The following is a 14,367-nucleotide window of genomic DNA, read 5'->3' on the forward strand; positions in this document are numbered from 1 at the left end:
TTCGTTGATCGGCCTGTTCTGCTCCCCACTCTGTGGTGAATTCTCTCACCGCCCCTGTACCTCTAGCCTGTACCCCAGTTCTGTATGCATAAATAAATAAATCTTTAAAAAAAAAAGTAATAGAGATAGATTAGTTGTAATGAAAAAGCGAGTGTGAATCAGAGGCCATTTCCACTCTGTGCAGCAGCGATGGTCACACCAGCCCCGCTTAATTCAGTGTTGTGGTAACAATCAAATGCATTTATGCAGTTTAAAAGTTACCAAGTGCTTAGTACCTGTTAGAATTTGTATTATGATGACTCACATTTTTAAAGCTCATCTGTTAATGAAAGCGGAACGTCTTAGTTAATCACTAAGTCTTCCTAGGGAGCTATTTCTTTACCAGTTGTCAGACCCTTTGGACTGTGGCTGCTAAGCCCCTGGAGTTGCTTCACAGCAACTGTTCTCTTTCTAACTAGTTTCCGAATCTACGAAACTGGCTTCCTTCCTGGTCTCAGATGTGCCGTTCCTACTTCACCATCAGTGTGGTGCCTCCACAGACTGCTCAGAATCTACAAGTATCATTTTGCTTTCTTTCTGTTCACTGTCTCCCCCAGGCACGTGGGGGCGCTGTCATCAGGTTTGTGTGACTGATCACTGAGGGAAGTGGAGAGTAATATAAGTGGGGTTGGAGCTTCCAAACATGCATGATTTTCAAGGTCTGTGATATTTCTGTTGGCCAGCCTCAAGTTAGGTGCCAAATATGCCCTGCTCTTTGTTTATTGAGGATGACCTTTATGGAATGTCCTATTTCCACTTGTGTCCACCTTTTCCTCATTCACCTAGGTTTCTTTTTCTATACCTTTTATTCTTTGATGACAGAAAAGTCATATTTTCTTTCTTAAAGAAAAATTTAGATCTTCTTTGTAATCCATTTTCTTCCCTTATTACTTACTACAAAGTCCCGGACCACATTAAGTCTCCAAAGAAAAATTCCAGTAGAAAAGATCACAGATATTACCTCATTTACTTGGGTCTCTCTCTCTCTCTCTCACTCTTTAAACAACTAAGTACATTTAAAATATAAAAAGAGAGTATGAATTATAATGTAACAACTTTCCTGAGGTGACATCTTTTATTCTTGCTTTATAATTATTGCTAAGATTTTATCATCTAGATTTTGATATTTATAATCTTTCCATTTCTCAAGTTGTTGAGAATATTCTTGTTTATAATTAGTGGTTAAGAACAGATAAAATTCCAGAAGCCCTTTTAGTTTTTGTTTGCTTTCAGTGAGGGACTCAAGTGTAGGATTAGAGCTCCAGAGAAGAGCTGTGCAAGACCTGTGTTGTTTCCTTACCTGGACAGCTTCTTTCCCCACATCATCTTCTAATTACTGACAACTTATTTTATTGTAATTCTTTGTTACAAATAAAGGACCAGGAAATAAATGAGGGAAAATATAGGATAAAAAGGGTATAAACATCTTTTTGGAGCCCAGGGTGGGGGCATGGTGGGAGGGTCCAGGAACCCATGAAAACTATATAAATTTCCTTTCTGATAAGATTCTGAAATTCTTAGCACTGAGAGGCCCTCGTTATTGGTCCTATAGCTCTGACGTGTGAATGTTTAGTTGTTAAAGGAAACATATGACAGAGATAAGAGGAAAATTATATGAGAGATGGTTTTATATTGGTTTCAATTATTTGTGCTTCATGATATAGATGAAACAATCAGGAACTTTAAAAATAATGTTTTAGATATTCTCCTCTAGTCATGAATTTGGAATAAAGAGATTAATCTCTAGGGTGTTTTTTTTAAATCCAGTTTACCATTTTATGTTTCCCAGCTACGTTGACAAGCTATTCTGAAAACATGGAACGCACGAAATACGTTGGAGAGAGCAGCAAAGAATTAGGATCTGGAGGAAACCTGAAGCCTTGGCAGTCGCAAAAGTCTAGCATGGATTCTTGCTTATATCGCGTGGATGAAAACATGACGGCTTCCACCTATAGTCTGAACAAGATCCCAGAAAGGAATCTGGAAACGGTTCTGTCACAATCAGTACAGTCTATTCCTCTGTATCTTATGCCACGGCCAAATTCAGTAGCAGGTAAGGTATTGTTTTCTTTTTTAATGACCATTTAGTTTGTGCATGTATATCTTTAAGTGATAATAAATTCTGCTGTCTCAGTATTTAAATTTTCCATTCATCATCTTTGACTTAAGCGTTCTTTTGTGTTTAGATAAAAAACTTAAATTTAAAAAATCTGTATTAAACATATTTCAGTATAATTCTTATTATCAGAAATCATCCTCCATTGTGACTAGACTGGAAGTTAAGCAAGAATTCCATTCCCTCATTCCAGGAGTTCAGTATTTTCACAGTATTTGGCTATATTAGGCTGTATTAAAAGAGAACAATTACCAGTTCCCTAATGTCTAAGGAACAACTCAACCATCACTAGAAGTCTTGGTCATAATGGGATGATATGGAAGGCTAAATGACTGGAAGCCTGGACTGTTGTTTTAATTCTGCTTGGCAAGATCTATAAAGCATGTAATAAGGCAATATATGGATGTTACCTCAAATCTAGCAGTTCCACTCCTGAATTGAAAACCTGTCATTATGTTCACCAAAAGACAACTACGAGCATGTTCATAGCAGTTTTATTCATACTACCCCAAAGCTGAAAATCATCCAAATGCCAGTTAGCAGTAGAAGTGAATAAGTCATAGCAGCAGAAGTGAATAAGTCATGTGTCTGCACACTGACACAATGTGCTGCTGCTATCAACAGCATCAGGTGCATTTCACAGAGGTGCTGTTGAGCAAAAGAAGTCAGGCTCAAAAGCATGCACGCTCTGTGCAGCTTGTATATTTATAAAGCGTTCAGAAAAACAGACAAAACTAGGGTACTTCAGTGTTGTTAGAATACAGGAATGGTTGCCCTTGGGGAATATTGGGTAAAGAAGGGAGCATTTGCATCTGGATCTGAGTGTGGTTGTGTGGATACCTGCATGTAAAGATTTACTGAGCTAGAAAGTACAGAAAGCGTATTTAGGCTCTTGTCTAGAGAATTTTGCCTTGTCTTTGGTTTAGAAATAGCAGTCTTAGACAACATAACTAGATCATTTGTCTAAAGTACCTGTTTTTTATTTAAAAAAAATATGCATACAGAACTGGGGTACAGGTCAGAGGTACAGGGGTGGTGAGAGGCTTCACCAGAGACAGAGTGGGGAGCAGAACAGGCTCACCAGAGACAGAGTGGGGAGCAGAACAGGCAGATGGACGAAGTACACTGCTGAGGGGACAGCAGGCGGGAGAGGTCTGCTGCACCGTGTCAGTCAGCTCCTGGGCCAGGGATCAAACTCTCACTAAAGTGGCTGTGGCTTGCTTACAGTGCTGCATCCTGATCTATTGCGCCACTAGGAAGGGCCTTAAAATACCTGTTTATATAGTTACCTAGTAACTGTAGACAGTGGATAATTTACTTAAAGTGTTCCACTTTACGGAGCGCATAAGCCACTGTCGGGTCCCAACACTGGCCAAAGTGGTTCCAGTTGCCACCTTAGTTCAGTGGCCTGAGGTGGCAGTCTCTCTGAGAACATTATCTTGTTTTAAAGCGAGTATATTGAGCCACATTTTACATATCACAAAATTCGCTTGTTTTAATTGTGCAATTCAGTAATATTTAATAAAATTATACAACCTTCCCCATACATAAGTTTAGAAGATGTACACCATCCCAACGAGATGCCTCATGACCATTTAATGTTAATTTCACTTCTGCCCCCAAGTCCCAGGTGCCCACTAGTCTCCTGGTTATAGGTTCACCTTTTGGGAGCATCTCATACAGTATGTGGTCTCTTATCTGGCTTCTTTCACTTAGCGTAATGTTTTTGATGTTAATCTAAGATGTAGCATGTATCTGAAATTTGTTCCTTTTTAATATAAACAGTATTTCACTGTGTATACATTTTATCTATGCATTCACTAATTGATGGCCATTTCGGTTTTCTCCAGTTTTTGGCTATTGTTGATAGGACTACTTGGAACATTTTTGTGCAAGTCTTTACACAGACATGTTTTCATTTCTCGTGGAGAAATACCTAGGCACAAAACTGCTAGCTCATAGAATAAATTTATGTTTATCTTTTTAGGAAACTGCCTAAATGTTTTCCAAAGTGGCTGCACTGTTTTATACTCCTCTCCCCCAGGGAACAGGGATTACTGCTTGTCTACCTCCTCTCCCTCCTGTAATTGCTTTATCTCTTGTAATAGTTACTCTAACAGGTGAAATGCTAGCTTGTTGTGGTTTTTAATGACAAATGGGGTTGAGCAGATTTTGTGTACTTACTAACAATCTGAATACCTTCAGATTACATTATTTTATTGGATTGTTTGTTTATGTACATTATTTTATTGGATTGTTTGTCTTCTTTCTATTGAGTGACGAGAATTTGTTGCATATTCTGGATAAAATCATTATCAGAAATGTGTTTACAAAATATTTTCTTCCAGTCTGTGGAATAAGGCCTTCATTTTCTTATTAATGAGTTTGAAACACAAAAACTTTTAAATTTGATCTGATTAATTTATCAGTTTTTTCTTTTATGTAATGTGCATTTAGTGTCATTTTTCTGTCTTATTAGTAGATAGATATTATAACAGTGATTTTTCTGCATTGCTAAGTTAGTTTTAATAGATTATTAGAAAATATTTCCTATGTATATTAAGTGCTTTTCCCCCTCTTTTCTTTCCTCTGCCCTGTTTCTATGTTAAAAACAAATGAAGTGGATGATATTAGACTAAATTGTTATGCCCAGATACCATAAATGTTGATTTTTCCACCTGCCACAGTGGTTATCCCATAACATTGACTAGTAGATTTTTCAGATTCTTAAGCAGTAAGAACATGCTTCTTCAAAGGAATGTAAAAGGTAAGCAGCCATCAGGAGTCAGAGAGTAGTCCTGGAGAACAGGATTTTATACTGTCAGAGTAGTGCCAGTGACTGTGTTGATCAAAATACTTCAGAGAATGATTTCTTATCGATATTATCTTATCGAATTATACAAGCAAGCCCATTGCATACAGGGCCAGTCATAGGTCAGGGAAAGGTTTGTACTGGATTGGCTTGTTTTCAGTATCTGGAAACAATGGTTTTGTCATTGGGCAAAGATTCTACAACTTGGCACCAGTTCTGGGTCCACCATGTGCCAACATAAATGCCTGGGAAATGCCAGGCTCCACTGCCCAGGCCTCTCCAGGAGTTTTGATATCCTAGAGAGAAGCAGAAAAGCAAGCTGTAAACCAAGAGACACAGGCTGGGTTTTTTTCTCATAAAATTTAATAGATTGTAGGTTGAAATGTTTCCACAATGTAGAGAAAATCTTTCTTTAATAAGGAATCACCTGCTATCTGTGTATATGTGTAAATATTTGTTGACAGCAACCTCTGTAGGCTTAAAGAATTGTCAAAATCATTTTTAAAAATAATTTTTCTTAGCTCAGGAAGGTCCTGTCTTTTCATTATAGTTCTGGATGTGTGTCCTTTACTGTCTGATGTATATGTAGATGTGACTCCCCGAACAAGGGGAAGCTCACATACGCAGATCTGTTTGGTGAGCAGGAAGTAATTGAGGTTTGCAAATATGAGATGAGCTTGAAGTAGAGGGGTTAGAGGTAAGGTCCAGTGTGCATGTATTTTTAAACTGTTTTAAGTGTATGAAGTTGGGGTGTAGGAAATGATGGACTAATGATAAAGGGCGTTATTCAAATCCAGTTTTAAATTTCACCCCTTCACTAAATTAGATCTCACTATGAATAATATATTTATTTTAGAGACCAAAAAATGTTGAAATGTGAAAATGCCTTTGCAACACTTAAAAAACAAAACAGTAGAACAGTTGCTTACACGGTCCTTTCTGTGCTACCTACTCCTCTCCACTTGGAGAAGAGACTCGCCCCAGCTCACCTGACCCCCCAGTACTTTGATGGAAACACATCCAGCAGGCTCGGGAAATCGTCAGAAATTGTTCAGAATCCTAGAGGCTCTTGCTGAATTGAACTCTGAAGTCTAAAACTCTTTCACTGCATAAGACCCTTGATTCTAGAAAGAATGGAAAGGACAGGCTGCTTTTAGAACACTCTGACTTTCATGACACCTGGGCGCGCAGAGAAGGGACTCAACCCATATGCAAACAATCATAGACTTTTTATTGACTGTTAAAATAGAAGTACAAATATGTTGGCCAACTAGATTTAGCTGACATTTTTCGTTCATTGTACCTATTAAAAATAAGCCACGTGGAAGATACTACTATTTTCTGAAAACCTAAAAACTTTTAAATCAAATAATAAAGTGAATACAGATGAGTTTTGGCATCTGTAATGTTAAGGCTGGAGTGTTTCCTGGAGTTAGCTGGTTTTCTGAATATAAATTTAGATGTTTCTCCATCTATAATTACAATCCTAAAACGGGAGGGGAGGGGTGAAACCTATGTGTTTAATATTTCCAAAACCTAAATCTCTATTATGCATTTATTTTTAAGGCTGTTGTGTTAGGACGTAATGGAGAACCCTAATGGACTTGTGGTTGTATGATGGAAATTGCCAGAAAGTAGTCTCTCTATGGTCATCTGTGATGCCTTAAAATGAGATTGGCCATGAATTGGAGGGACATGGGAAGCTGGAAATGTGAGCAGCTGTCCTCCACGCTTTATGTGAGAATGAAGAGACTGTCAGGGAAACATCCAGTCCAGAAGTTAGTTAAAACATTAAACGCTCAACATCTATTTGTTAATGATTAAAGCTTCACTTTTTCCCAACGAAAGGATCTTAAGAATGAGGTAAATGCAAAATGGAAAGCCTGGGAGATTTAAATGAATCCATTTAGAAATTGTAATAATTTACCCCCCCCCCAAAAAAAAAAAGAAAGAAAGAAAGAAAAGGAATTGGGCCTCTCAGCAGTCAGAATGTTGGCTTTCTGAATCAGAGCGACTTCTCGTCCAGCCTATGGCATCTCAGCCTCATTCCAGATACCCCACTCAGGTCAGCAAAATGACAATTGTGCTGCAAAATCTGTTTGCATTAGTGGCACCTGATACAAGAAGAAACAATTCAAACTCAACATAGAGTTGCCTCTGGAATGTTTTGTACCAAGTGTTGTCTGTTGGATTTCTTTCCACCCACTTGTGTATTAAATTAATTTGACTTTAAGAAACTACGCCAGAGAACTGTTCTATAAGTGAGTCAGCTGCTCCAATCTGATGAAATCACAAAGAAAAAAGCCATATAGATGGATAAATATTATCCTCCTTTCCAGATCCCACTTCTTTCTCTGAAAACAAGATTTTTTTAGTGATAGAAATTGTATAGGTTTACTCTTTAGAAATGCTTTCTTTTTACATAAATTTTTGTTGTAGATTTGTTTTGCCTGTATCTTTATTTCACATCATCTTACCTAGTTATCTTTATACACTTACATCTGGAAAATGTCCACCAAATATTGCACTGTCAACTTGCCTTATCTCAATTTTTTTCCAGTACAACTTCATAGTAGATCTGAGGTGGGACTGTGTTGTGTGGGGTGATGGTGTGCCAGGTTTTGTTGCTGCAGCCACCTCTTCCATCCTTAGCTTTCAGATAACTCAGTGAGACTGTTTAAACATGGCCAGAACATGAAATGTATGTTCAATGAAAATTATTCTGTCATTAGACAAGTATTTGTAGAATGTCCCCAACGCACACACACACACACACACACACACGCCAGGCTTGAGCATCATCAGTAAACAAAACAAAGATTCCCACCCTCATGGAGCTTAGATTATAACGGGGGGGGGGGGGAGGATAAACACATTCATTATCTGTGTAGTGAATAAAAGTGACATGTGTTATTGAAAAAAATAAATAAAGGCTTCTAAGCATGAGCCATGCATATTACTGCCATGATGTCTGCTAAGCATTAGGCAGAACGATGTGGAGGGTGAGGATAGAGCCAGACAGATTGCAGGATCTAAGCAGGACTAGTGTGAATTCATACCCAGAGTGAGTGCTGTGAGGGCATTCTGATTTTCTGTGAAGGGTTGGGATTATCAAAGATGTATCAGACATTCTTTCTTGCCCTCAGGAACCTACTATAATCAAATAAGGGAAAAGGGTCATGCAAACAGCTAGCTGGGTAACATAGGTTCTCATTAGCAGTATTTGTAGGTGGTTGCTGTAAGGCAGAGCAATTAAATGTGACTGTGGAATCAGTCAGGGAAGCAGAGAAGTATAGCCTGAGCAAATTTTGATTAAGAGTAAAAGAAGGTATTGACAAAGACTTTCTCAGAAAATGACCTGCAAATTCAAGTGCCCATGAGGCCGATTCAGCTACATACAATTAATAAAGCAAAGAATCACAGCTCACAGAATCTCAGGTCTCCTGGCTGGTCTTTCCCCTTTGCTGCGTTGGCCTTTAAATATGTGTCTGAAGGGATAAGAATTTTAAAAACAGTGAAACTGAAAGTAGGACTTATGATAACAATGATTTAAGAAGATGGCAACAAAAAAATTGGATTGTTTGATAAAATTTTGATTAATTCAACAAAATGACATTAATTGATCAAGTAAAAAAGAATAAATTTTCTAATAGATTTAGGTAACACCAGGCATAAACTAATTGCCAAGTCCTTTTAAAGCAGTAGTTTCCACTTGCTAATTTCAGATCTAAGTCATGAACTGGGTGGAGCTCCTGGGCTTTATCCTGAGTATCTCTGCCTTTCTTAATTTGCCTATGAGTGGACTTGTGAAGGAATAAACCATCCCATTCCACTCAGTGATTGTAGTATTTGTCTTTTTCTTCTAATGTCATTTGTCTGAAATTGAGAAATGTGCTCATTTCAGAATTTACTTACTATTTCTTGGTTTTGTGGAATAAAGCAATAAAACAGTCCCAATAGTTTTCGTAGGAATAACTATAATAAAGATTACTGAGACTTCACATTAAACAATTATATTTTTCAAAAGCACTAAATGCTCTTCGTCGAATCTAAGAAGTTTAACATGTGGCCCTAGTTTTAGCATACTAGCTAAAATAGTATGTCAGATGACTTTTTTAACACAACAAAATTAGAGTAGATTATGTAAATGTTTGTTTAAATCTCAGAAGTAGTGCTCACGGGCACAGGTCTCCTCTAGATTAATTCACTTAGAGACTATGTAGCTATTAAAAAAATAAAGACACTAAACTTATTAACACAGCTTTTTGCTTCATAGTATATTTCTCTATCATTCTGCTTACTATTAATAAAATATGCATTTTCCTATGTTGAAACTTGTCAAATCAGTTTAAGTATATTGGCATGCATATTCATTAGTAAAAGGATATCATTTTAAAATTACATGTGTACTATTAATATCACCATAATGGTAACCAAGTACTTCTGTCCCTCATCCAGCTGTTAAGCTTTTATTTGACTGTTGTCTTAATGTGTACAAAAGTTTCTCGTTGTCCTTGATCTTTTCCTGTTACGCTTCAGTTTATCAACTTAAAGGTAACTCACAATTACTTTTCCCTATGAACAAAAGTGTGTGAAGTGCAATGATTTATTAGCCTATGAGAACAGGGCTCTTTCACTTTGCATTTATCAAGACCTTTGTTGCTCATGTGTGACTTTTGCTCTACTAAGCCATAAAAAACAGAGTTGAGGGAAAGTGACAAAAAAGAAGAAGGGGTGAAAAATAAGCCTTTTCAGAAAGTATTAGATCTGTCTTGCTTTGAAAGGGGAGGGAGGCACAGTACAGATAACACTGCCCCACAGAGCCGAGTTTTGGTAGTTGGTTTCCAGGACTGGCTCTACTGTGGTAGACTAATTCACATTAGGAGAGTTACTCCTCTGTCTCCTGCAAAATGAGGGGATTTCACTATATTGGGGTCAACACTAAAAGCCCAGCTGGTCACAAAATGATGTAAAAATAAACTATTGTATTATTAAAAAAAAAAAAAGGCCCTGGTGAGTATTTTAGTCTTTACAGGCCATGCAGTCTACCACAACTGCTAAATACTATTGTTCGTGATTCTCCAGGCAGACAGGTAAGATTGTGATCCAGTACGACTTCACTTACATTAATAGACACAAGACCAGATTTCATCCGCTAGGCACCATTTGCTGACTTCCGAACTAGATGAGCTGGGAGCTCCCATCACCCCCCTTTCTGTGCTGCTGCTTCACTATCAGCGTCACCTGTGAGAGGACAGCTCGTTACTTATTTTCTGTGTCTTAGCACTCAGGGCCTACCCAGGCAACAGAAACCAGTTGTTTTGCAGAAAATTCAGCACATAAAGAGCTGTTAACTAGGTTTTAAAGAACTGAAAAGGGAAAAAGAAGACTGGAACATCACAAACTTAGCAACTGCCTGAAGCAGCTACCACCTCTGCCTGTGAGACAGAGTCGGCTTGGAGGAAAGGCCCCACAAGGCTGAAACCAGCTGTGTGTGCAGGAACTGCTCAGCAGATGCTTATATTCTGAGCTCAAAGAGGCCTCCCTTTTGGAGGGAGCCGCATGAAGACAAAAACCAAATGAAAAGTAGACTTTAATTAAAGCAGGAGGGATAATACCAAACATTAAAAAGTTAATTTGCAAACCAACTTAGAATACCAATGAGCAAAGTGTTAAGTCATTTTTCCAGTGTTTTATAATAAGAGATTAGATCATTACCTATTGTGGACAGTTGCCATTTCAGAATGTAGAGATCAGGGTTATCTTTTATTCCTCTGAGGAGATCTCCCTCTTCCTTCTGTGCTCCTGTAATATGATCTTTAGCTTCCCTTTTCTTGGTTTAATATCGATAGACTAGCTTTATAAGACATTGACTTCCTTATAGAAATCATTTAGGTTAGTTCCTTTGTCTGGGTTTCCAATAAATCCAGGCAACTAAGATAGAAAACAGAAAACATACCTTTCAAGCTACTTTAATCAGCTCTCCCTGTAATTGAGCACAAAGAACATTAACATTATAGAATGTCAGATATTGTATATATGAATAGTGATGGTCAGAATAGATTTTCAGCCTGTCAGGAGATCTTTTTATATATGTGTGTATAATATATAATTGTTTTTACATCATTTTTCCATCTCAGTTGCAATCCCCGTGGACTTCCCGTCACCAAATCACCCATGTGCCATTGTACAGTCCAGTGCACTTCCCCCCACCGCCATTTTTGATCCCATTCCCCACTCCACCCCTGTAAAATGTCTCTGGTATATAATTGTTCATTGTTTTTTTTTTTAACCTGGTCCTTTAAACTCCTGCTATGTGTGAAACCATCAGTATTTTTCCTTTTCTTTCTGGCTGATTTCACTAAGCATGATCCCTTCCAGCTCCATCCATGTTTCTGCAAAAGGCATGTGTATATCTTTTTTGATTGCTGAGTAATATTCCATTGTGTATATATACAGGGATCATTTATAAAGAATTTTTACCTCAAAAAAATCTCATTTAAGTTAGAAAAGTAGATTGGTTCAATAATATAATTAAGTGAAAACAGAGAGCTAGGCCATCAGGGATCTGGCATTCTTCATGTTTATGTCGGTGGACCTGCTGGATATTTCAGAGTTGGTTATACAAGCTAATTCAAGCATTTAATTCTAAAAGTGTCCTTTGAAGATTTTTAAAATAATTGCACCATATAACGTGCAGCCATTATATGCCATAGACACTTGATTTAGTGATGACTCTTTCTCATCTTTCTTCTTTCCTAGAGACTGATTAGGTACATGGCAAAGGTACTGTGTTATGTTACAGTGCCTGCATGTTTTAATAAAGATTTTATGTGATTATTAATGAGCATGTGAATGGACAAGCTAATGAATGAATATCAGTTCTGAGGGTCAGTCTCCATAAACAGTTTACTTGCTTGGGTGGAGATTCGTGTGCTTCCTGTCATACTTCCTATGCTCAGAGAAACCTAGGATATCGCCGCCGCCTCTGCTCCTGCGTCTGGGTTTTTATAGAGAAGTTCATGTACAACCAGCTGTCTGCAAAGTAATAGGTATCCATGGGCAAGCAACCATGTCATCGTCCCTACATGTCAATGTGCGGTACAGTTCTGCGTGTGCAGGGCTATTCCCGCAATCTGATGGCAGTAGTGCAGTTGAGCCGCAGCTGCCTGAATGAGGTCTTCGTGGCTTTTTCTCCTTGGCCAGCTCAAATTGGCCATTTGTGATAAATTGGAGGCTAATGTTTTCAAGCCATGAAGCTGTATTTCTAGTATTTCTTTTAAATATTCATGAAAAGTGACTTTAATTTTCACTCCTTTTTAGTAGAAACCCACATACTACTTTGAAGATATCAGTTTCCCGTTGTTGTTCTCACTACAGCCTTCAAGATTCAGACATTCAGAAGCAAAGTGGCATTCTAAACTGTAGACTATGTGTCATGTTCATGTAAATCAGATGATCTTTACTGTTATCTGTCCACTGCCTGAACTAAGGTTTCTATTTGTTGAGTTTGATTGCTTCTCTCCTTGCACAACGGTCTTACATCTCTGTGTTTAGGGAACTCTTCGCAAGTACAAATTTATGTCTAGTCTTACAGTAGCAAGTGAAATGAAGGTTTTAATTTTTTTTAGATAAACACTATTTGGTTTTAAGAAGATAAAATAAATGTATTGTGTCTGTTATATATTCTACATAGATTATGTGTATTGTATGTAATTATAGGTATATATGTATATTATGTATATTACATTATATGTCACTTGTGTACATTATATATATAACATATTTATCATATTATATGCATGTAACATACATAATATATATTTGAATATACATATATTTGAATATTCAACAGGAAAAAGCAAATATTTAGCTTTTTGCCTGACTCAGTGTTTCACCCTTGTATTTGCTTTCCTTGTTTAAAAACATTTCTGAGCTGTTACATGTAAAACTCTAATTAATGGTCTCAAACTTATTTTGGTGGGAGGAATTCTTGATTGTTGATAAATACTTTGAGTTCACTAAATGTGCTGTTGTGTAACAGACACTCATTAGATTTTCAGTATTATATCAAACCATGAATCCTTTATGAAGAAAGATTCAACAGGCACAAATACAGCTGTTTCTTCCTGAAAATGATAGGAAACAAAATCAGCAAGGAGAAACAATGTAACTCAGCCATAAAGGCAGCAACTGGGTTTAACTCTTTCTGGATTAGCTTCCCCGCCAGTTAAATGGTGGTGACTAAAGGATGAGCACAACATGGATTGTTTGTAACTCTTCTCTTTGCCTCTTCTCTTTTTTTTGCATTTTCCTCCCCCTTCTGAACTCATAGACCACTTTACAACTCTCTGTTACACTTAGCACAATCCACCTCATATTGTTCTTATTTGTGTCTTACAGTTGGGGGAATGTGGATGATAACTCCATTCACCAGAGCTTGCCAGCCTAAGAGAGTGATCTCATGTTGCTCCCTCCCAGCCACTCAAAACAGACACCAGAAGTAAACCGGCAATTAAGTCAGGAAGGCGCCAGCAGTAGTGCCAGGCACACAGTAGGCTCTTGTACTTGTCGTAGGGTCACTGACCCCCAGCACAGTATTTTACATAATTGAAAAATCATTTTTTAGAACATTTTCATATTTTCTTCCCAACCATGAAAGGAAAATACTGGAAATTAGAGCTTCATGGTTTTCTTATAGCTTAATATAATTTAGGGCTGTTTTCTCCATTGATGATGTTTATATCTTGTTTTTCAAATGGGATTTGTGACTCAAAAAAAGCAAAACCTAATCATTTTTGTAATTTGGTACAAATGCGTCACCCACATTAATATAAAAACTTTTGTCTAGTGAAGACTGCCGCTGGAGAAAAATGTTGCCGCCTGTCACTGGGGCTGTGTGCCAGGCAGGTGGTGATAGTCAGGAAGGTGCTGAAGACAAACTGGACGTTTGCCAGCACGTGTCCTGGGCACTGATGATGACGTGGAGCTTAGCAAGCTCATGGTTAATGTATCTGCTGGAGTAAAGCTTTGTGGTTCCAAAGTTTGGGAGATAGAGACCAATTGAAAGTGTTTTGACTAAATTATTTTGTCTCAACAGCCACAAGCTCTGCCCACTTGGAGGACCTTGCTTACCTGGACGAACAGAGACACACACCTCTGCGGACTTCTCTTCGAATGCCAAGACAGAGCGTGGGCGGTGCTCGCACACAACAGGACTTAAGAGGTTAGAACCTAAGGAGAGCTTTGCCTTGAGGTGCTCTGGGACATGGGAATGGGCTGTGGGCACAGTGTTGCTTGGTTTCCACTTTCCACACTTAAACCCCCCTGCAGATGTGAGTATGTGGTCAGTTTATTCCTGCTGAATCTAGAAAAGTCAACACAAATACATCACGCTCAC

At 38.0% G+C, this 14,367-nt stretch overlaps 1 protein-coding gene across 2 annotated transcripts in view; it reads left to right on the forward strand.

Moving 5' to 3' along the window:
* The window catches only part of TANC2 (tetratricopeptide repeat, ankyrin repeat and coiled-coil containing 2), a 278,089-nt gene that overhangs the window by 167,405 nt on the left and 96,317 nt on the right, over positions 1–14,367 (forward strand). For both annotated transcript variants that reach the window (XM_012733089.1, XM_012733090.1), the window contains 2 exons: positions 1,829–2,092; positions 14,068–14,193. In XM_012733089.1, the coding sequence (XP_012588543.1) occupies positions 1,829–2,092; positions 14,068–14,193 (390 nt within the window). The remainder of the gene's footprint in view (positions 1–1,828; positions 2,093–14,067; positions 14,194–14,367) is intronic.

Source organism: Condylura cristata, unplaced genomic scaffold (genome assembly GCF_000260355.1).
Source record: "Condylura cristata isolate star-nosed mole 26May11 unplaced genomic scaffold, ConCri1.0 scaffold00038, whole genome shotgun sequence".
Taxonomy (NCBI): Eukaryota; Metazoa; Chordata; class Mammalia; order Eulipotyphla; family Talpidae; genus Condylura; species Condylura cristata.